This window comes from Cryptotermes secundus, unplaced genomic scaffold (assembly GCF_002891405.2).
Source record: "Cryptotermes secundus unplaced genomic scaffold, Csec_1.0 scaffold653, whole genome shotgun sequence".
NCBI classification, from domain to species: Eukaryota; Metazoa; Arthropoda; class Insecta; order Blattodea; family Kalotermitidae; genus Cryptotermes; species Cryptotermes secundus.
The window spans coordinates 572,959-594,922 of NW_019736406.1; the positions used below are offsets into that span (position 1 = coordinate 572,959).

Genomic DNA, 21,964 nt, shown 5'->3' on the forward strand with positions numbered 1-21,964 from the left:
GGGATTTGGCACCGTGTATATGTGGTGTTAACCGACGTTTCGGAGGAACGTAACGCCTCCATCTTCAGGGTAGAAGGAAAAATATATTAACAGAGCTACATCACAGCCGGGGGAAAGCGGCATTAGGAAAGAGAGGTTAAGTTTCAAGGTGTACGTGTTTAACACTTTCACGCAAAAAGATTACATTTTAGTTCTTTTTGCAGGTACCAATTACATATTTTAACAACAGGTTCCTGATTGGGTCGGGTAATTTGCTGCTGGTGTTCGCCAGCACAGGCAGTCTTGGTTTCGGTTACCGCTAGGAACCATGACAATATTTTTGTTCTTTCCAAGAGTTTTACATCTTGAGAAGGAGCCTCTTCTTCGATGAGTGGAGGGGTCTGAGTACAACCGGTCACTACCCCCTCTGCTGGGGTGTCAATCCCCTCACGCAGAGATGTAAGGCCTGGTGTTACCACTACAGGTCTCACTAACTGACTCATAGTTAATCACTTGGGAAGAACTAATCACCTTATTTCCTTTACTACGACACGGACCGCATAGAAAACGAATCATTGAACAATTCTTTTATTCTTGTGTGCGTATTCGTTGCAGTGGGAACGTGCTTACTGAGCCATTGTCTAGCAATGATACAGACACACAAACAGCAAGGTCAACTCATAAGCCTACTTTTATTTCTTTTTCAAAATAGTGAAAGCAGGCTAAAAGGCGATGGGCGGAGCATGTGGCATGCATCGACAGATAAGAAATGCGTACAGTAATTTAACTTAGAAACTTAAAGAGGCAGGCCACTCCAGACAATAACATTACAGTGTAACGTAATGGAATAGGGTGCGAAGCTGTGGACTGGATTCATCTGGCTAACGATAGGACCCAGTGCACGGTATTGACGTACGGACTCCATAAAATTCTGAAAAAGAAAATCCTGACCACCTGAGCGACTATCAGTTTCTCAAGATGGTCTCTGTGTCATGAAGTTAGAAATTTCAATGCGCATGAAGATCTTCTACTGGAGCGATAAACTTAGGGACCGATACAGGCATAAGACCGAATACTGAAGATTCTGGATCACGTGAACAATTCTGACGGCCAAACACGCTTGTGTGGCTGCAATGCGAAGCTGCTAACCAACCCGAGAGATGAATACAGCGTAGCTCTAATAGAGACGTCCTCATTAAGGGCCTCGCTGTCCCACACAAGGCGATGCGATGCAAGTCACTTGTCTACGAACGCTTTCGCCGGCATAGGGGCTCCTGCAGCTGAACGGTGAGTCTGTCACGGCCCACACTGTCAGGTGCTTCCTAGTGGGCAGAAAGGTGGCGGCTGGTGAAACGGATCTCAACTAAAACGCTCAACTTCAGTCCTCTTGGACACCAACATTTTTACTTTTAACAAACTCCATGGGGCAAAATCCTTCTCGAGAAGTGAAATTACTTAGTCGAACAAGAAATTCCACGTTCTTTGATTAATTCCGGAGTTCACACAAGTTCTCCACTGGATCATGCTCGAAGCCAGTTGCTCACTTCCAAGTTAAAAGGTAAAGTTATCCCTGTGCTTAATTAAGCAATGCACCATGAAGGTGTGTTGGGGAGTGGATGTATAGATCCACATTTTCTTGACCTCGGCACTACTTGGAGGTGAGTGGTCATTTTCAAACCCAGGCCGCTTTAACTCCCGGGTGAAAGAGCCCTCGGTACCCATTGCGTAGGAGATTGGGTGAACCCCAGAGCCGGTGTGGACAATGTGGAGAAGAAAATATTCTTGACCCTACCGGGCCTCGAACTCCGACCTCTCAGTCGTCCAGTCCGTAGCCAGTCGTTATACCGACAGGGCTATTAAACATTTCCTTTGTATCTTTGCCTAGGTCTCCAAAATATACTTTATCCTATAGGTATTTCGGCTAAAATTTTGTACGCATATTTCATCTCGGGAGCCCAGTCATCTGAAGAATCAAGGTTAGATTTCCAACTGACGCAAGTTACGTTTTTCTCAACATAGACAGGCTCTGGGACCCGCCTAGCCTTCTATACAAGAGGTATCTGTTTCCCCAAAGGAAAAGCTGCAGGGGCGTGAAGCTAACCACTCACTTCCATCTAGTGCCAAGGTTAAGAATCGGTGGAGCTATCATCCACTCCTCCGTATGTCTACGTAACAAGGTCCTTAATTAATCGAAGGATAACTTTATCTATTTACCTTTTCTTTATTGATAGTGGGGTGGGACTAAGTCCCTTGTACTGCGGCCACTTCTGGCCTATTGTACCAGCCCCAGATGATAGGTGAGGGTGATTGTGGAGCAATTGGTGGAATGAAGATCGGCAGGGGAAACCGAAGTACTCGGAGAAAACCTGTCCCAGCGCCACTTTGTCCACCACAAATCCCACTTGACCAGACCCGGGATAGAACCCGGGCCTCCGCGGTTGGAAGCCAGCGACTAACCGCTTGAGTTATGGCGCGGCCCATCTATTTACCTTACACATCTTTCAGCCATTATGAGTGCTGCATGCCCCGCCCATCCCATCCCTCCTTCATTTTATCACCTTAATAATATTTGATGAAGGGCACAAGAGTACAACAATACAATAATACTCTGCATTCATCTTGAAATTCCGCACCCCGTTGTGTTTTGAAATTATAACATTAATAAATATTAAACTTACTTCAATAATAATAAAGTTCCATCTGTTCCATCTGATGATGACCTGTGTAGCCGAAACGTTAGTTTCGAACACCGTGCGCGAAAGAATTCCACCAGAAAGCACGAGGTACTCGGAAACACAGTGACTGGTTCCTAGGTAAATATACAGCGGACCCTGGGCATGAAGCGGGTGTCGGTACTCGCGGCACGAGCTACCCGAACCGTAAAATAAACTTATTTTTGGATACCCGACCAGAGATGTCATTTTCTGCTGACCTCCGCCCCGTCGGGACCCCTGACCGTACCTTTTTCGTTGCAAGACCGTTTATGTGGTTTTGAAAGTGGGCCTCCTCCTCGATAGGATTGGGGGGGTTAGTGTTTCTGTGGCTCACTCTGTTATCCCCGTTAACGGTAAAGCTATCCTTGTAAGAGGCCGTGGGGGCCCATAGGCATTTACGACGTTGAGGCTCCCACATTTTCTACAAAATCGGCCCACAGACGGTGGTGAGGTCAGCCTAACGCGGCGGTCGCCATTCACCCCAAGAAGATTTCTGGTACTCATTTCTGCCAGAGGCTGAGTCGACCCCAGGACCATAGTGCGCCTGGGAGGATTAGGTAAAGGTAAAAATGGTAAAGCTATCCCTGTAACAGGCCGCGGAGACGTGTAGGGTTGTGAGATGTTGAGGCTGCCATATGTTCTAAACAATCGGCACACAGATGGCGGTGAGGTTGTCAGCCCTACTCACCTGCCGCCCTTTACCCCCAGGAATATTCCTGGTACTCATCTCCGTTAGAGGCTGAGTCGACCCTAGGACAATAGGAAACATTTCCTTATGAACATCCTGTGCCCAGAGTCCTTTTTCCCCACAAAGGAACCCATAACAGAACGCTGCTCTTCGGTAATACATACACTCCTCAAGCACGGTCTCTTTTGACTACTGAAACCAGCCTCTGAACATGCACATGCGCGTCTGCTACCTAGACTGTAACGAATATGGATTGTGCTGTTACCTAGTGATACAAATAGGAAAACCTATTAGGTCCATTACAGCGGCTGTACTTATTTAGAGACTCTCCCTCGTATAAGGATACATCCACCTGAGATCAAGGTTTGTGAACGAGAGATGACAGGAGAATGTACAATAAAAATTGTGATAATGCCTATAAAAAAATCCTGAAACTGGGACAGACATACAATAAGCCGAAAAGTCCACACTCTGAGAAATCCTATGGCTCAATTTCTTCGACGGACTGCTCTGATGAGGCAATCCCACTGCGCCGAACTGTTTAAAGGCGACAGCGTTATGGACTGCCTACTGTGCAAGACGCCGGCAACATAGCTAATGAGAAAAAGTGGACGCTCACAACGGCTGGCAAAAGTGCCCTGTACAGAAAAACGAGGTTCCTGAAGTCACTGAGGAACAAAATGAGAGAGAGGACATATGGACAGGTTTAGAGACAGAAATTAGCACTAAAGAAATTGGAAGCAACGTGCAGGGAGGATGGCTCCCGATCTTTTTCAATGACAATCATACTATTACATTCCTTCAGGGAGACACAACTTAGGCCGACCTGGTAAGGGATGAAAGAAAGAGTTCAATCAGCCCCGGAGCGGTAGTTTGGTCCAAAGCATGCTATGGTAAGAAGAAGAATTAATCTATTTTTTAACCAGTGGCGTGCCGTGCATGGAAGCAAGGGAAGCATTGCTTCCGAAGTTGAGAAACGAAAAGACAATAATTAAAAAATAATTCAATTTGAATAACAAGGATGTGAATATTGTCATGTTCTTAACATTTTAGCGCGTGTTCATGCTCAAGGCCACATGCCTCCTCCTCATCCTCCTTCTCCCATCCCCTGCTTGGGGGGACGGACCAAGTTTCTTTCATTAATCTTCGTACGAATTCGCCTCACCCGAAGTGGTCTAGGGAAGTATATTTCGGTTTGCTGGCTAGGCCTGTGCGAAGGAATGTGTTCTTTCGATGGTTATGTGAAAATTAACTATGTATGTGTAATTTTAGTCTTGTTGGGTGTTATAAGTAACATTAAATTTTATTAAAATATTGTAAATGCATATCTATATGGCGTAAGATTGTATTTGTGATCGTATTTTGACGTATCAGAAAGAAGCTATCCGCGTTTGAGGGAAGCAAGTGTGATATTGTGGTACAAGTGGCAGGGGGCGGGGAGTGATTAGACTACACGCACAGGCAACAGCTAAAATGATACTGGCAGACAACACGACTAACGGGGTTTTAATAGCAAGAACTTTTCTGAAAAAAAAATATAATTATAGAAAGAGGACGGCCGACATGCGAGTTGCCAGAAATTAAAGCACAAACCAAATGATGTGTGATGAGATTTAATTTGGAACAGTATTCTAAAACAGAGTGGCTATCCGATTTCCATAATATAGGAAAATTGTTTTGTTGGTATGGAACAAGACTGGGTTTGGTGATACCAACAATCTTCACAAAGCATTGAAACGACATGAGAACTCTCAGACTCACATTATTTCAACACTGCAACTTGTTTATGTTCGGGAAATCTCGAATTGACTGTCAACTTGACAATCACAAGCGCCTAACGATACTACAGCATAATGAAAATGTGATAGAAAATAGAGAAATAATGAAACACTTGATTGATATCATCTGCCATTTAGAAAAGAGGCAACTTGGCCTCCGTGGTCATGACGAAAGCGTGGATTCTACAGACCGAGGTAATTATGTGGAATTAGTTCACTTGTTGAGGAAATATGATCATAAACTCAACGTTCACCTTGAGAACAGTACAGTATTTATAGGTTTAGCGAACAGAATACAAAACGACCTTATTGACTCAATAAGTAACGTAAATTTTGGTGAGCTGATTGCTATCAGTTCGTCCATGAGATACCACTGCTTCCCTTACCAAAAATAGTACCGCACGCCACTGTTTTAACGTCATGTGTATTAGAAGGCCCGTACAACATCGTCTTATTGTGGCAAATAGACCCACTGCTAGGCAACGACCGCGAAATAAGCAACTATACAACAGACGTTGCTAGGTAACGGCTCTGGGGCAACAAGAGAATAAAGCAATAATGAAAGAGACGTTTTCTGTGCAATCAGTACCGAGATGTTACAAGCAGGACCAGTTAGTGAGTTAGTTCCGTGTGAATATAATTACATAACAGAACTGTTCAGGCAAGAAGCTGAAGTCATACAAAACCATGAGAATGAATACGTTCGCTCTATAGGACAAGGTGAAGCCAAACAAAGAAAATATAAGAGGCTTAAACTTTCCGGCGGTATATATTGCAAAAGGAAGAATTTTCCGTAACACGCTATATGTGCAATACGTACACTTGACGGAAGCCAAGCATATTCATAAGAGAAAACCCATCTTCTCGTCAGACAAGATGTTACGTAAGGACAATGACGGCAAGGATTCATTTGCAAAAATAATGTTTGGTTGTGGGTCTCGAGGGGCTTGGCGCCAAGACGAACTGATTGGCGGTAAACCGCCAGTCGTAAAGTAGCGCTGACTCTGACTCTGAGTTAGTCCCGTGGAGGTGGTTCGAATACCTCCACCGTAGCCCTGCAAATTGTAGGAGGCGACGAAAAGGGAACCCAGTGTCTGAGGGCATAACGGGGCTACTCTGTTCCTGGGGGATATAAATACGGGGACCTAACCATCCAGGTTGGGGGAATCTAGAATCTGAGACAGTGAAATGTGGTCATGAGTCCCGCGGGACTCTGACTAGAGAATGTCTTAGCTGGTGAAGGCCAGCAACAATTTTAAACGACAGATCCATCATCTTGTCAGAGAGGGCGCCCCACATCAACAAACCCGCATTTGTCTGACAATAATAACAATCTGCTCCTGGGTCCAGAAGGGTGCTTGACACCAGAGAGGGTGGTGACTGACCGTCGGTCGTAACATAACTTCGACTTTTAATGAGTTAGTGAATGAAATTCTGGGATTCAGTCGAAGTCAACTGTTGCTGTTAAAAGTTCGTAGCTGAGGTTGGGGACAGTTCGGGAACCCAAAGAAGAGGAACGTCCGCCTTTGGAAGTCGCTACAAAGCAACGGGTAGTAACAGACTGAGGAGACCTAGTGTGTCTCTTATGTTTTGCAAAGTGTGTAGAACAGTGAAAGCATAATCGTTATATGTAGTTACGTTATGTAAGTGTTGAACCCAAACCCCGTCTACAGTCACTTGTTCGTGCTTGCTCTACTCGTACAAGGTCTCCAACCTGTGGTGGGCCGTTCCAGTGGCTGGCTGTTGTAAACACGGAAAACATCATTCGAGTTCCGAAGAAGGTGAAGAGTTTGTGGAGCTGCTGTGCGACTGTTACGAAGGTTTCGTAAAGTAGTCAGTTGCATAGCCAGTAAATGAGTTCATCAGTAATAGCTGCAGAGTAACTAACTGAACGTGGAATGAGATCCAAAAGCGATTATGTAAAATTAATTCAGACGAAGGAAGAATTGGCCGCTATTTGAAAACTGTAAGTTAGCCCAAAAATGTAATTGTGGGATAATTTATAGCATTGTGGGACAGATACAATATTACCCATATTTTTACGTAACTTAATCCATAACACACTTGATCTAGATTTTTTCATTTTATCTTTTTATTTTCTTTTAGTTTTAATTGATGTAGTAGTTTTATTGCCTGTTCCGGTTTCAAATAGGATCCTTAATCTTGCAGGTTTTTTTCTATCGGTTTAAGTCAAATGCTCGTTGTACCAAATTCATATAGTCTTCCGTTCTCTGTGCTCCCCTATCTGCAGTTGTCTAGGTAACTATACGCGCTCAGATATTTTGCGTTCGTCAGATGGTGGAGAAAAACTGGGAGTACAATGAGACAGTACATCAGCTATTCATAGACTTCAAGAAAGCCTATGATTCAGTTAGGAGGGAAATACTGTACAATATTCTGATAAAGTTTGGGATACCCATGAAACTACTTAGGGTGATTAAAATGTGTTTAAACGAAACGTACAGTAAAGTCCGTGTAGGTGAACATTTGTCTGAAAAATTTCCTACCCAGAATGGTCTAAAACAAGGAGATGCTTTATCGTCACTCCTTTTCAACTTTGCTTTAGAACATGCCATTAGGAAGGTCCAGGGAAACCAGGTGGGGCTGAAATTAAACGGGACACATCAGCTGTTGGCTTATGCCGATGACGTGAATCTACTGGGTGATAATGTAGATACCATAAAGAAAAACATATAAACTTTAATTGACGCAAGTAAGGAGGTTGGTCTAGCAGTAAACACACAGAAAACTAAGTATATGTTGCTGTCTCGTCACCAGAATGCAGGGAAACATCACGACATAAAGATACGAAACAGATGTTTAGAAAATGTGGCACAGTTCAGATATTTGTGATCAACGATAACAGATCGAAACCTGATTCACGAAGAAATTAAGAGGAGACTGAACTCGGGTAATGCTTGCTACCATTCAGTCCAGAACCTTTTGTCTTCTCGTCTGCTGTCCAAAAACATAAAAATTAGAATATACAAAACTATAATTTTGCCTGTGGTTCTGTATGGGTGTGAAACTTGGTCTCTGACATTAAGGGAGGAACATAGATTGAGGGTGTTTGAGAACAGGGTGTTGAGGAGAATATTTGGACCGAAGAGAGATGAAGTGACAGAAGGTTGAAGAAAACTGCATAATGAAGAGCTTCATAACTTGTACTCTTCTCCAAGTATAATTAGAATGATCAAGTCAAGGCTGAGGTGGGCAGGTCATGTAGCACGAATGGGGGAGACGAGGAATGTGTATAGGATATTGGTGGGAAAGCCAGAAGGAAAAAGACCACTGGGAAGACCAACGCGTAGTTGGGTGAACAATATTAAAATGGATCTTAGAGAGACAGGATGGGATGGGATGGATTGGATTGATCTGGCTCAGGATAGGAACCAGTGGAGGGCGCTTGTGAACACGCTAATGAACCTTCGGGTTCCGTAAAATGCTGGGAAGTTCTTGAGTAGCTGCAGAATTGGCGGCTCCTCCAGAAGGGCTCGTCTCCATGAGTAAATATGTAAGTAACTATACGCGCTGCAAGTAGTATTGTGTATAAATATACTGCATCACAATGTACTTCTACCACATATTCCAATAAGCCACATACTGTTTGTAACTGTTAACATACGACAGTACAGCCTAGCACTTTTAGGTATATTTTGTATTTATCTGGAGCCGGGGCAGCTCAGTCGGTATAACGACGAGCTACGGACTGGACGGCTGGAGTTCGATTCCCGGCGAAGGTAAGGTTTTCTCTTCTCAATAGCTTCGAGACCGACTCTGGGGTCCTTCCATCCTACTAACCACTGGGTTAAAACTATCCGTTTTAATTCTATAAGAGATATCCTTAACGGTCCTTTTAAGTTGCCGCTTTCCGTCTGATTCGTTCATTTAACATTCTGCAGTAATTTATAATTTATATAATCATAGTTAATACATACGAGTATATAATAATAAATGCTGCGATTGCAGTGCCCTTCAGTACTACTTGAACTGTTACTGAAAGTGTTTTATTGTTTAAACAACTGAAAACTTATGCATAAACCATCACACCTCGAAGACTGTGCCAGTAAAACCAACCGTAATTCACTTCAATTACTTATCCATTTCTCTGCCATTGCTGCCAGCTCAGTCCGTCTAGGGATGGGCTGACTACGGGATAGGCGGCAGGGGCAAGAGATTGTTCCCTGATCCACAGCGTCAAGACCCGTCCTGGGCTCACCCAACCTCCTATCCCGGAAGGAAGTAAACAGCCTGGCCGTGAAGCTAACCATTCAACTTCACCTAATGCCGAGGTCAAGAACGGTGACGCTATACGTCCACTTCTCCATACGTCTTCATGGCGTAGTGATTAATTGTTTAATTACTTACGGATCTTCTACCTACAGCAGACTGACGTGGCCCATATAACCACATGATCTCCGATAAGGCCATAAATTCGTTATATTCTAATGACACGTTGCTGCTTAATTGTCGATTTTGTGTCCATTCATAATCATACCGTTCCTGACTAATTATTGTCTTCCCCCCCTGGCACTACAGCCCCAGTGGGCCTAGGCCTACCTCCATGAACTTTACCTTTCACTTCGGTTTTCTTAGATCTTACACACTAGGTAGGACTCCTTGGGCGGGTGATCAGCTCGTCGCAAGGCCTCTACCTGTACACAAACACAGAAAAACGCACACACACAAACTAAACATCCATGCCCTGAGTGGGATTCAAACCCACGATCCCGGCTTCCGAGAGAGCGAAGACGGTGCACTCCTTAGACCGCTCGGCTACCGTGACCGGCAATTATTGTCTTTATTGATAACCAATTCATTAGATTAGTGGGATTCTGGATGTTCCCCATTGTCTGATAATCTACAGAACACAACGTTTCGGAGACTTTGTTTCTGTCCACATATGAAACGATGGACGGGACCTACTCTGTCGGGCCCGTCAGAAAGAGCTAACCTCAGTCAGTGTATCCAGAGTTTCCGAAGCGCTCTATAGTGTGGCAGTACAGCCAGGCTTCGAGCCCTGGACACGCACAATATACCCGGACATGGCCAGGTACTGCTGATGTGCAGCAGGGGAAGCAGGTGCTTGTGAATGTATTGTTTGTCTCTGCAGGTGTAGCAGAGAATTGCAATTAAGGATATCTCTCGGATTCAAAGTCACGAACGTGGGTGGTCGATGTTTAGCGCGATAATATCGCATGTGCAAAATATTTGTGGGATGCACTGACGAGATACGTACGACGAATCAGAGTTCACATCCGCTTATAAAAATTTAGTCCGACTATTATAAGCATTTGGGTGCGCGGGAGCCCACAAATTCTTATTTGAAATGCGATTTCGGAAAGCACCGCCTATGGAGTTTGTTTAAATCGGTGTTCTTGGTGGCAAGGACATTTCGAATCCTAGTTCTTCTTGTACGACTCTCTACTTCTAGATCTTCCCCCGCGAAGACTTCTCCTGCGACTTCTTCCATTTACACTTGTGAGTGTGACTGTTACTTGTACTTCCACCAGTTCTACGTCTCGCTGTTGTACTTATACGGACTGTACCACAAGCTCTTGCACTTGTAGTGAAGCTAACTATGTCACAAGCTATCGCAGTTACGGAAAATGAATGTTGCGGAGTGACAATTAAGAAAGGTCATATTGTTATTCATCGAGTGCCAGTGAACTTTCTTTTATTGCTAGTGGGGTGGAACTAGGTCCCTTGTACTGCGGCCACTTCTGACCTATTGTACCAGCCCCAGATGATAGGTGAGGGTGATTGTGGAGCAATTGGTGGAATGAAGATTGGCAGGGGAAATCGAAGTACTCGGAGAAAACCTTCCACAGCGCCAATTTGTCCACCACAAATCCCACTTGGCCAGACCCGGGATCGAACTCGGGCCGCCGCGGTGGGAAGCCAGCGACTAACCGCTTGAGCTATGGCGCGGCCCGTCAGTGAACTTCATAAGTTGATCACGTGTCTAACAATTAAGAATCGAACTGTTCGAGGCTGCTTCTTTTCACATTATCCTGACCTACACTGCGTCCACTAGGTTTCTGGTGCAATACTCCTTCGGATAAATCCTTGCTGTACTGAAATCATTAATTACCCTACCAGGAAGGACCGTGGATACAGAGGGTTGGCGCTTGCGTTGGGTGGGAAACATCCAAAGACTCAGTAATTCTGAACGTTATACACAACCATTAGAACCCTTCACAACTGCCCAATTCATTGCTCACTGTTCAAGAGTCAGCTAGCTCAGTCGGTATAGCGACGCGATAGGGGTAAACAGTCAGGGTTCAATTCCCTGCAGGGAGAGAAATGTTCTCTTCCATAATGTCCGATCCTGTCCCTACGCCCTCCCAGTCTCCCTTCAAATGGGTACCGGGTGCTCCTTTCCTGCAGTAAAGCGGCCGGGGCGCGAAGCTGACCACCCAACTCCATGTTGCGCTGATGACAACAGTGGTGCGGGTAGTCCTCGACTCCTCAACACGCCTTCATGGCGTAATGCTTAAGTACACAAGGGTAACTCCACTTTCCCTCTATTGATCACTGTTTATAGTGAAGAAAGTGGGAATTCATACAAGATTTGAGCTTCATTCCGGGGCACGCGGTAGCGTAGTTGGTTGAGGCACTGTGCTGCAAGCAGGAAGGTCAGGGGTTAGAGTCCCGATGACGTCACTGGATTTTTTCAATTTGCCTAATCCTTCCAGCTGCACTATGGCCCTGGGCTCGACTCAGCTTCTAACAGAAATGAGTACCAGGAAGCTTCCTGGGGGGGGGGGGTAAAGGGCGGCCGGCGCCTAAGGCCGACAACCTCACCGCCATCTGTGAGCCGATTGTCTAGAAGATGTGTGAGTCTCACAACCCTACGGGCCTTCACAGCCTGGTGGAGGGACAGCTTTACCTTTACCTTCTTTTAAAGCCTTGTTCATGTTCCAAATCTGAGTTTAATACATAGTGATAAATAGAAATATCACTGTTGTTGCGTATAGACCGGTTGCTAGGTAACGCCCGTAACATACATGCACGCAACAATAGAACTGTGCTTTCTATTGATCCTTGCCGATATGTTATAACCGGGAGGTTTGTCAGAATAGTTAGTCAGAATAGTCAGTACTGTACGGAAGTCTATGAAGAGAGAACTTGAGCCCGGAGGCAGAGGAACAACCATTTTTGGAGCCGTTACCAGGAAACGACTAGTAACAGACTGAAAACACTAGACTGTGTGCTCTACTGAACTATAAGTGTGGAAATATGGAGGGTGTTATAGTTATTTGGAGTTACGACCTGTAAATGTTTAACAAATCTATTCATCAATCCAAACCCCGTCTATAGTCACCCCTACACGTGACGCTATTATTTATATAACTACTAAATCATGTGTGAGCCGGGACAGTACAGTCGGTATAGCGACTGCCTACGGGCCGGACGAAAATGGGATCGGAGTTAAGTCCCGATAGGATCAAGAATTTTCTCTTCTCCGCGTCGGCCAGGCCGGCTCTGGGGCCCACCCAGCCTCCTATCCGGTGCGTCCCGGGGGCTCTTTCCCCGGGGGTAAAGCGACCGGGACGTGAAGTTGACCACTCATTTCCAACTAGTGCCGAGGTCAAGGAAATATGGATCTATACATCCACTCCCCCATACGCTACATGGCGTAGTGCTTAATTAGTTAAGCATAGTGGCAACAACTTTACTAAATCCAGCAATTGCTGCTCTTGCGACAACTAATTCAATTATACGTTTAAGTTGTACGTTACTCGGCTCATAACGAGGCAGTTCCTCGCTGTTACATCAGACAGCAAAGATGGCGGTTATTTCGAATGTACTTGCTACGTAGTCACGATAAGTGCAGGGACGGCACGCGGTATTGACACGTTCTTTAATAAGACTGAAGAGGCTGGTCTGGAAGCAACGCTCCAGACTTGTATTCGAGATGTGCTTTGTTCGAATCTTTGTCGGGACACGCGCCATCCTGGCTTTCGTTCCTCAGGCAACTGCATGGATACTGAGTGTGTAGTTAAATAATCAGTCAAATGAAACTTGTAAAACAAGATCTCTCCATCAGACCTTCAATATTGTCACGTGTACGCGGAATTCTCGAGGGGTTTGGATTGGATACAGCTTTTATTGACCACTTTAACACACAACTCGTAATTACCCCACCGGTGATTTCCGCAATTTATAAATCACATCAGCACGCGCTAAGTCTTTTCCAGCCCCCAATGTCTTCACTAGTAGTTGCCTGGTAATGGCTTGTAACAATGGCTATTCTTCTCTTTTCGGGCTCAAGTCCTCTCAAAATGTCGGCTCCCTTCCAACTCTGAATCCTTCAAAGTCAAATTCAAAGTTATGTTACGACCGACGGTCAGTCGGCTGGTCTTGGAATAAAGCATACATCTGGGGCTTAATACCAGATATTTGTTACTGTCACACAGTTGCAGGCTTGTCGACGAGAGGGCGAGTCTGTCGTTTGGCAGAGTCACAGTCAGCAGTAATAAGTCTACTGTCAGTATGTACAATTTACATTTTACAATGTCCCAAGGTACTCGGACCAGAGAAAGGCTCTGCTGACAAGGGCCAGCAGCATATATAAAGTCAGACCCATCTTCTCATCAGAGAGTGCGCCCTACAAAAACAAAACCGTAACTGTCAAGCGGTAATAAATATCTATTCATGAGACCCACATAGGGCTCGACACCAAGACTTACTGACTAGCCGTCAGTCCCAATGTGACTTTGACTTTGACAGTTCAGTCAGTGCAGTGCAGTGTAGTGGAGTGGAGTGAGTTGGTTAGTTGAGTCTACAGGGTTTTGAGAAGGCAGTAAGTCAATCAGAAGGCCGCAACATAGCTCAAGCGGTTAGTCGCTGGCTTCCCACCGCGGCGGCCCGGGTTTGGTCAAGTGGGATTTGTGGTGGACAAAGTGGCGCTGGCGCAGGTTTTCTCCGAGTACTTCGGTTTCCTCTGCCAATCTTCATTCCACCAAATTCTCCATCATCATAATCACCCGGGGCAGCCTACAATAGGCCAATCAGTGGCCGCCGTGCCGAGTGGACACAGTTGGACTCTATCCCCCACTAGGCGAATTAAAAAAAAACAATTAATTAAGTAATTCGGAAGAATGGTAGGAGGTTGGTGTGAGATGGCTGACAAGTAAGGACGTGAACAAAGATGATGAAGAAGCTACGGTGTTGGAAGCCGTTACCAGGCAGCAACACGTAGCAGATACAGCAGACTGAGAATACTTGGTGCTGCTGTAATGAATTGTAGAGTGTGTGAATGAAAGATAGCAATAAATTTACTTGTAGTCACGTTCTGTAAGTGTTCAATAAATCCAATTACCAATCCAATCTCCGTCTACTGTCACTCATACACGTGACAATATTATGTTTAATCTATGTGTCTGAAATTCTAGTGCCTTAAAAGCTGTGTTAATGAGGCTTATTGCTTTTAAGAGTCGGATATTTTAAATTTCCAAAATTTATCCTTCATATGATAGTGACCGTCCCGGATACTTCAATTACTGCTAGAATTTTATACAAAAGTATGCAGTCTACACAACAATATTCTGTATTTGAAACAAAGTAAACACAATAGTATCAACATACGTTATTACTGACGCAACATGTTTCGACCCTTATATTGGGGTCATCATCAGGCTTACAATGATACCAGTCTCAGTTGCTGAATTGCATCTAATTCTTCAATAATGATCCTTATTATGCACTTGAGACTTATTAATTGCATAACTTGAATCTTTAAGTTAAAATTTAAAATACTTAGATAATAAAATTTACAAACTGGAGACTAAAGATTAAAACATAAAAATTCAAACTGTACTAAAATGGAAATGAAGTACTTGTTGACGTGATTATCTGGTGGTAGAGGCGACTGCAGTGCGGGACGCCTGCGCATCGGGAACTTCTCGCGTAAGTTATCAACTTATGTTGATACGATAGTATCTACTTTGTTCTAAATACAGAATGTTGTTGTGTAGACTGCATACTTTTGTATACATTTTATGTGCTTTGTTTATGACACACAACAGGATGCATACTATTCAGACTGATAGCATTTTACTGTTGTACACTACTTCAAATCCAACGGATTCTCAGCCGCTCTCATTTCGTGTCCCTCTTCCTTGACCGATTAGACTCTGTCGCCTACTCCCATTCCGAAATAAATCTGGAACTACAGCCCTTACAGACGGTCGGTAGGACAGCCCATCCGCATGCCGCTACTTATACAGGACAACACAAACACAGATTGAGATATTGGGTTTTCGGACTTTATCCATCGTCCTGGTTTTTAAGATAACTAAGAAAAACACGACGTTTCGGAAACTGGATCTGTTTTCATCATCATGTGATGGATCAGTGATTGAAACTAGCTCTTTCTAAGGGACCCAACAGAATAGGTGTTTTTCCCCACCTGAGGACGGAAACAGATCCAGTTTCCGAAACGTCGTGTTTTTCTTAGTTATCTTAAAAACCAGGACGATGGATAAAGTCCGAAAACCCAGTATCTCAGTGTGTTATACACCATCGTCAGAATCCTATAGTAACTACAAACACAGATATCCATGCCTCGAGTAGTACTCGAACCCACGATCCCAGTGTTCGAGCGGGGAAAGACATTTCGTGCCCTAGATCGCGCGGTCACTGTGATCAGCCCGGCTGTCTTTCTGGTAACACTGCTACCCCGCATTTGGCTATTGGTTCACTCAATCTGCGAGCTAGCATCTACACTTCGTCACCTGGATGACCAAGTGATAATGTCAAATTGAGAGGACAAACTAGCTGCAACATGTGAAACGCATATATTGACATCTTACAAATACATTTAACAGTATTCCACATTGGTATGAACACTCATATCACCGACGCTTTCAGACTTCTATGACGCACCAAGCCAACAAAGACCGCTTTCAATACTTATTTAGTAAAAAATCTTACCTGGTCTTAAAGGCAGGTAGACTGAGTCTGCGCAGTGCGTTCTGTGGCTTCATGCTTCTTAATGGCATAGTGAGACATGGGCTTATCTGTAGCAAATGACTTCCAATCTTTGTACATTGTTTTCTTCTCTGTTCTCTTCGCGAGCGTCACAGCTAGGAGCAATCGTCAGCAACATTTCCTTCAGTACTTTCTCCAGTGTTTCGTTAACTCAGGATGGCTTTCACTGATCTTCGTGCGAGTCTCTGCTCAGTAACGTCCGAACTGAGTCCCCTGACGCTAACAGTCCCTCCCCTTTCCAAGTATTTTACATCCTATTACAAAATTGTTCAAATCTTGAGACTAATCTCGAAGAAGCAACACAAGTCATGTAAGTTACATTGGCTCGGTTACGTAAGGAACACGGGAAATGGCCGCCACAAGGTTATCATAATATTATAAGAATGAGCAGTAATTACAGTGTGATAACATACATACAAATATGATTTAATGATTAAATTACAGACTACACTCGGGTGCTCTAAACACAGAACGGGGCAGGAGAAGACATGCAGCACCACGACAATCACAGCGGTGTCCACAGAACAGATTTCAAAAACTCCTGATGGTGACCAAGCACGGTGGAAACTTGTAATGGGCAATGTCGTTTTAAAATAAGTTTAAAATGCGAATTATGTATGCGTAGTAAATTTTAAACACAATTTTTAAAAAGTGATGCATGTAAGACATTTGTTAATTAGTTAATAATGTGAAACAAGATGCCAAAATATAATATTACAGTTTTACATGTTCTCTTCTTTGGGTGCGAAACTTGGTTACTAGCATTAAAAGAGGAATGAAGCTGCAGAGTGTGAGATCAGGTTCCTGGGGAACTATGTAGAGTCAGAAATTTAGACGTGGGTGGGCATAATGCTTGATAACGGTGTGCAGTCAGGTTAGCCGTGGCCACAACAAAGTGATTTATAATCAGTCAATATTTTACGATTGGATATTTATTTCCTGCTACACGTTTCGGTCTCACAGGACCATCAACAGACAGTGATATAAGAATACGTGTAGGGTCTTTGAACTGATAATATGGATCCATTTTTGGTGCAACGTGTCATGCTGTATAACAGAATTGTGCCTCGAGTTAAATGTAAGTACTGAAATTGAAGTATAAAATATACCTAGGGTACACTGAAAAAATGTTATACAAGTATGCTGACCTTTGTATTAAAGGTATTAAAAATGTTGAAAGATGTATTAAAAATTGTTTAGGAGATTATAAAAGTTATTAAAAATTATGTATGCCAAGTTTTAAAGTTTTTAAAGTTATAGTGTCCAGTGTAGTGTTGAGCTACATAGCGCCCAGGGGTATGTGTCGAGCGGGAACTACGAGTATAAGCTTAATAAGGGGCTTTACAACATGTGCCCAACACAGGACATTATTAGGGTAGCCAATTGATGGAGGCTGGGTTACACGGGACATGCAGAACATATGACAGAGATGAGAAATTAATGTAAAAATTCAGTCGAAAAATCTTAATGGAAGTGTCTATTTGGAAGACCTAGGAGTAGATAAAGTATATTATTAAGTTAGATAGGAAACGCATGTGGACTGATTTCGAGATATGATCTAGTGGCCCACTCTTGTGAACACTATATAATAAATATTCAGGAAATATAGACGATCGGGAACTCCATACTTAGTTGTAAGTTTTGAGGTTTTCACGNTCGCAATGTGACCGTTTCCTACAACTGACAACACGTCACGCAGCACTAATTTATAAACATTCCAGTTAATATTGTTGGCACAACCGTTAAATCAAGTCCCACTGACACCAATATTTAAATATTAAAATAAAAGTAACGTTATAAATCATCGTAAACTTGTACAATTGGAGCCTCTCGTCCGTTTAAAACCTTCGCAATGACACATTTCGCAACAAAGATCATTCTGTGGATACTTGCGAATATAAGGAAACAACTGAGCTGAGACGAGCCAATGGCGGCTGTTGTATCACTTGGACGAAGTGAACAAAGTCACTATACAAATTGAACTGGCTGCCCATTTCTCCCCCACAGCTGTTATCAGCCTGATCACATGGCACTCTTAACTCCCTTATCAAACGGTCTTATCCGGTATATTGCGTGACCTCGCTCTCCTTTCATTTCGAATTATTTACACAACAACACCTCACGGTTTCTTGCATATTGCTTTTGTCACATTAAGCGTCTATCGCTCTTAGGGATGAATAAAGAAACATTTCCTAACAGAGTGCTCTGGAAAATATTGTGTCATGCCGCTCGAAAGTAGGAATGGTGAAGTCAGAGCGGACGTCTATTGCTAGGCAACGGCTCGGTAAACACATTCTCACCGCAACGAATACGCAAGCAACAATAGAAGAACCCGTTTCTAATAAAAGGCTCGGTAAACACCACAATAGGAATATTTTTGGAAGCAGTGTTTTCTGTTCGATCCGTGCAAAGTGGTTATAAAGAAGAGTTCAGTTGAGAAGAGCCAACCCCGTATGGAGGCGGGTTCGAATACCTCCACAGTAGCCCTGCGAGTCGTAAGAGGAGACAAAAAGGGAACCCTGTGCCTGGGGGTATAACCCGGCTACCCTGTTCCGGGGGGATTTCGTCTTATTTTGGAGCTGCATGTTAACGTTTCTTCGGAATTCGTCTGCCTTCCATTCGTTGCACGTGATATTCCCGCTGTGATCTGGATTTCAGAATTATATTATTTGGATTTAAAATGTCCAACTTCTCCCTAATTTTTGTTTCATGCTACGATCCTCAAGTATTTCATTTCCGCAGTTTCAAATTTTGCTTCCCCTCTCTTTGTTGTGCCGATCACAGTGGCCCCGAGGTCTGATGCATGAGCTGTCTTCGAACACTAGGATCGTGGATTCCAATTTCACTCACGGCATGGATGTCTGTGTGCGTTTATTTAGTGTCTGTTCTGTTTTGTGTGTAGGTAGCGGCCTTGCGACGGGCTGAGCCCCCGTCCAAGGAGTACTACCGATTGTGTATAGGATTAAGAAACTGAAAAAGCTGTCAAGGTCCAACAAGGGGCTGTGCAGTCATAGATAGAGAGACAGACAGACAGACAGACAGATAGATACGTAGAGACATAGACCAGCTGGATGGATGAATAGACGGATGGGTTCTTTGTTGTAGTCCATATTTGTGATCCATGTGTAAGTACGGCCATGGCTTCACACGATTTTATCTGTGTCTCTCTTCTTGTTTCTTTATTCAATGTTCCTCTTATTGTGCTGCACATTTTATTAAATTATATTCGTTCTTATTTCTAAATCTCTGTTCTTTATTACCGTAACTTTACATCCTACGTCTGGAAAATATTTCTATCCGAAAAATATAAAATACGAGAGAGCCGATGATTAATTCGTACCGAGAAGCCGAAATGATTCTGTTGTAATTAAAATAATTAAATAAAGGACATTCAAACGATCGTAGCATACATGTGAAAGCAAGTAATATATGCAGAATTTTAACTAGAAACCCCCATCGATCACGAGATCACGTGGGAGACAAACGTGCGTTTGATAGATCTGAACCTGCAGAATGCATCGTAAGACTTCAAGGACGGCGATCGAAGGCTACTGACACAAAAGCTCTTTGGGATTCGAAACATGTTGAGGTACTGAGTAAATACTCGTAAGTTTCAGAGTGTTTACTGAATTATACTGAACCACAATGCACTACAACGGTACAGAAACCAATGTGATGACGCGAATTGGTCTGAACAATGTACAATGAAGACACTTGACCCTACAGTAACCAATAAGAAGCTGTGAGGTTTGTACTCACCCATTGAGGAACCTGGAGTCGATTACGACTCTGAGCCCCGGGCCGTCCTCGTTGTCGTCACTGGACGGCGGAGCTTCGACGAAAGTGGGCGCGGTGTTTGACGTCGAAACGAGGGGCCTGTGCAAACCAGACACACATCACCTCAATTAGGAAACACACAGAATTAGAAATGTTACGTTGAAGCATGCCGTACATCTTATAGTGTAAGCAGGGAAACATTTTCGTCTATTTGTCGTTACGTCGTTTCCATGGAGACCACATGCAGAACTAATACAATACACCCAGAAGACTGGCAGCACTAAAAGGCAGTATTTCATTCGGAATTATATTATCTTCAGTTGGTAGGCCTACTGCAATGTTGACCTTCGCCAAAGAGAAGAAAAATATGCCTCCAGAACAGGGTTGTCCAACATCAAACAACCGATAGGCCGCATTGTACTCTGTACTTACGAGTCACATTAGAAAAAAAAAATGTTTCGAAATAAACATCCGCTCCGAAATGGCCATCTCTTTGTAGCAGAAACACACGATTGGGAACTGGACGCATAACATTCTAAAATGTGGAAAAAGGTAAGCCTATCCCTGAAACAGGCCGTGCAGGCCTATAGGGTTCTGAGACGTCGAGGCTCCCAGATTTTCTAAACAATGGGCTCAAAGATGGCGCTGAGGTTGTCGGCCTTATGCGCAACCCGCCCTTTACCCCCCAGGAAGGTTCTTGGTACTCATTTCTGTTAGAGGCTGAGTCGACCCCAGGGCCATAGTGCGGCTGGAAGAATTAGGTCAATGAAAAAATACAATTACCTCACTGGAAATCCAACCCGAGACCTTCCGGCTTGTAGCGTAGTGCCTCAAAAAATTAAGCTACCGCGTGCCCCCAGAAGATTCATGACGGGGTGTTTAATTAAATAAGTATAGGGACAAACATACGTCACCTTCCAATCTAGAGAGATGCCTTACCACAGGTTTCGAGATGTCCTTCAAGGGATATTGTGTGACAATAGATAAATGGAAGGGCTGGCTCTGGGAACCGTCGCTAGGTATGGGAATTTCGCTACTAAATATTCAACGGGAAATCCACAAATACAATGTAATTAAGAGGACATCAGTGACTAATTAGATTTCTGTTGTTTGTAATGAGGTTCCATTTCCTGTAGTCACGTATCCGTAATGCGTTCATATTGTAGCGCGTATACGCACTGCTAGGAAACGGGTCGCTAAACGCATCCCTCCAACACACGAGCACGCAGCAATAGGACGTCTATTGCTAGGAAACGGCGCGGTAAACAGGCTTCGGCAACAATACAGGCTGTTATCTGTGAGGTCCCTGCAAAGTGTATATAAGAACTGTTCGGCAGAACAGGAGTAGTAGATGGAGTACAGATGAGTATACAACAGTAGTGAGTCGAGTCTCGGAATTGGCAGCCGCAGAAATGGCAAGAAAGTAATCAGACGGTGCGAAGATGACTTCACGTCTGATTTGAAGTTACAGTGAGACTGATAAATCCGTTGCCAGGATACGACTAGTGAAGACTGAGAATCCTAGTGTGTGTGCAACGCTGAGCTGGAAAGTGTGTAGAACAGCGATAGCGCTGTAATTGCCCGTAGTTCCGAACTGTGTGAATGTATAAAATGTCAATAAATTCAATCCAGAACCCGCTATTATTCGTCACGGGACCCCGGACACGTGACAATATTGTATGATCATCGTGTCTCATAATTACTTGACCAAGCATGCTGATCTGTTCCCTTTGAAGGCTGCAATTGACAAGAAGCATACACGAGATTGATAGGAGTGAAGCATTAAGTTTAACTCTAAACTCTCATGAAAACAAAAGAGTCTCATATCCATCTATGACTTCCTTATTTATGATCTTTCGGGCTTCGAAGCCCATTAAATTAACACCAATTAGACTTACGATCAGAGTTTTCAGATTTTCGACCCGAAATTCGAATTTTGGAATTCAGCTACGTTGTAATATTTTGCTGGATTGAATCGCATACGACGTTTCGGAAATTTGATGTGTTTCCGTCTTCAGGTGAAGAAGAAA

At 43.7% G+C, this 21,964-nt stretch overlaps 1 protein-coding gene across 5 annotated transcripts in view; it reads right to left on the minus strand.

Annotated features, from left to right (window-relative positions):
• LOC111869901 (GRAM domain-containing protein 2B) overlaps nucleotides 1–21,964 on the minus strand; it is a 246,535-nt gene that overhangs the window by 169,927 nt on the left and 54,644 nt on the right. For all 5 annotated transcript variants that reach the window (XM_033753590.1, XM_033753591.1, XM_023861767.2 and 2 more), the window contains one exon: nucleotides 19,917–20,033. In XM_033753590.1, coding sequence (XP_033609481.1) covers nucleotides 19,917–20,033 — 117 coding nt within the window. The remainder of the gene's footprint in view (nucleotides 1–19,916; nucleotides 20,034–21,964) is intronic.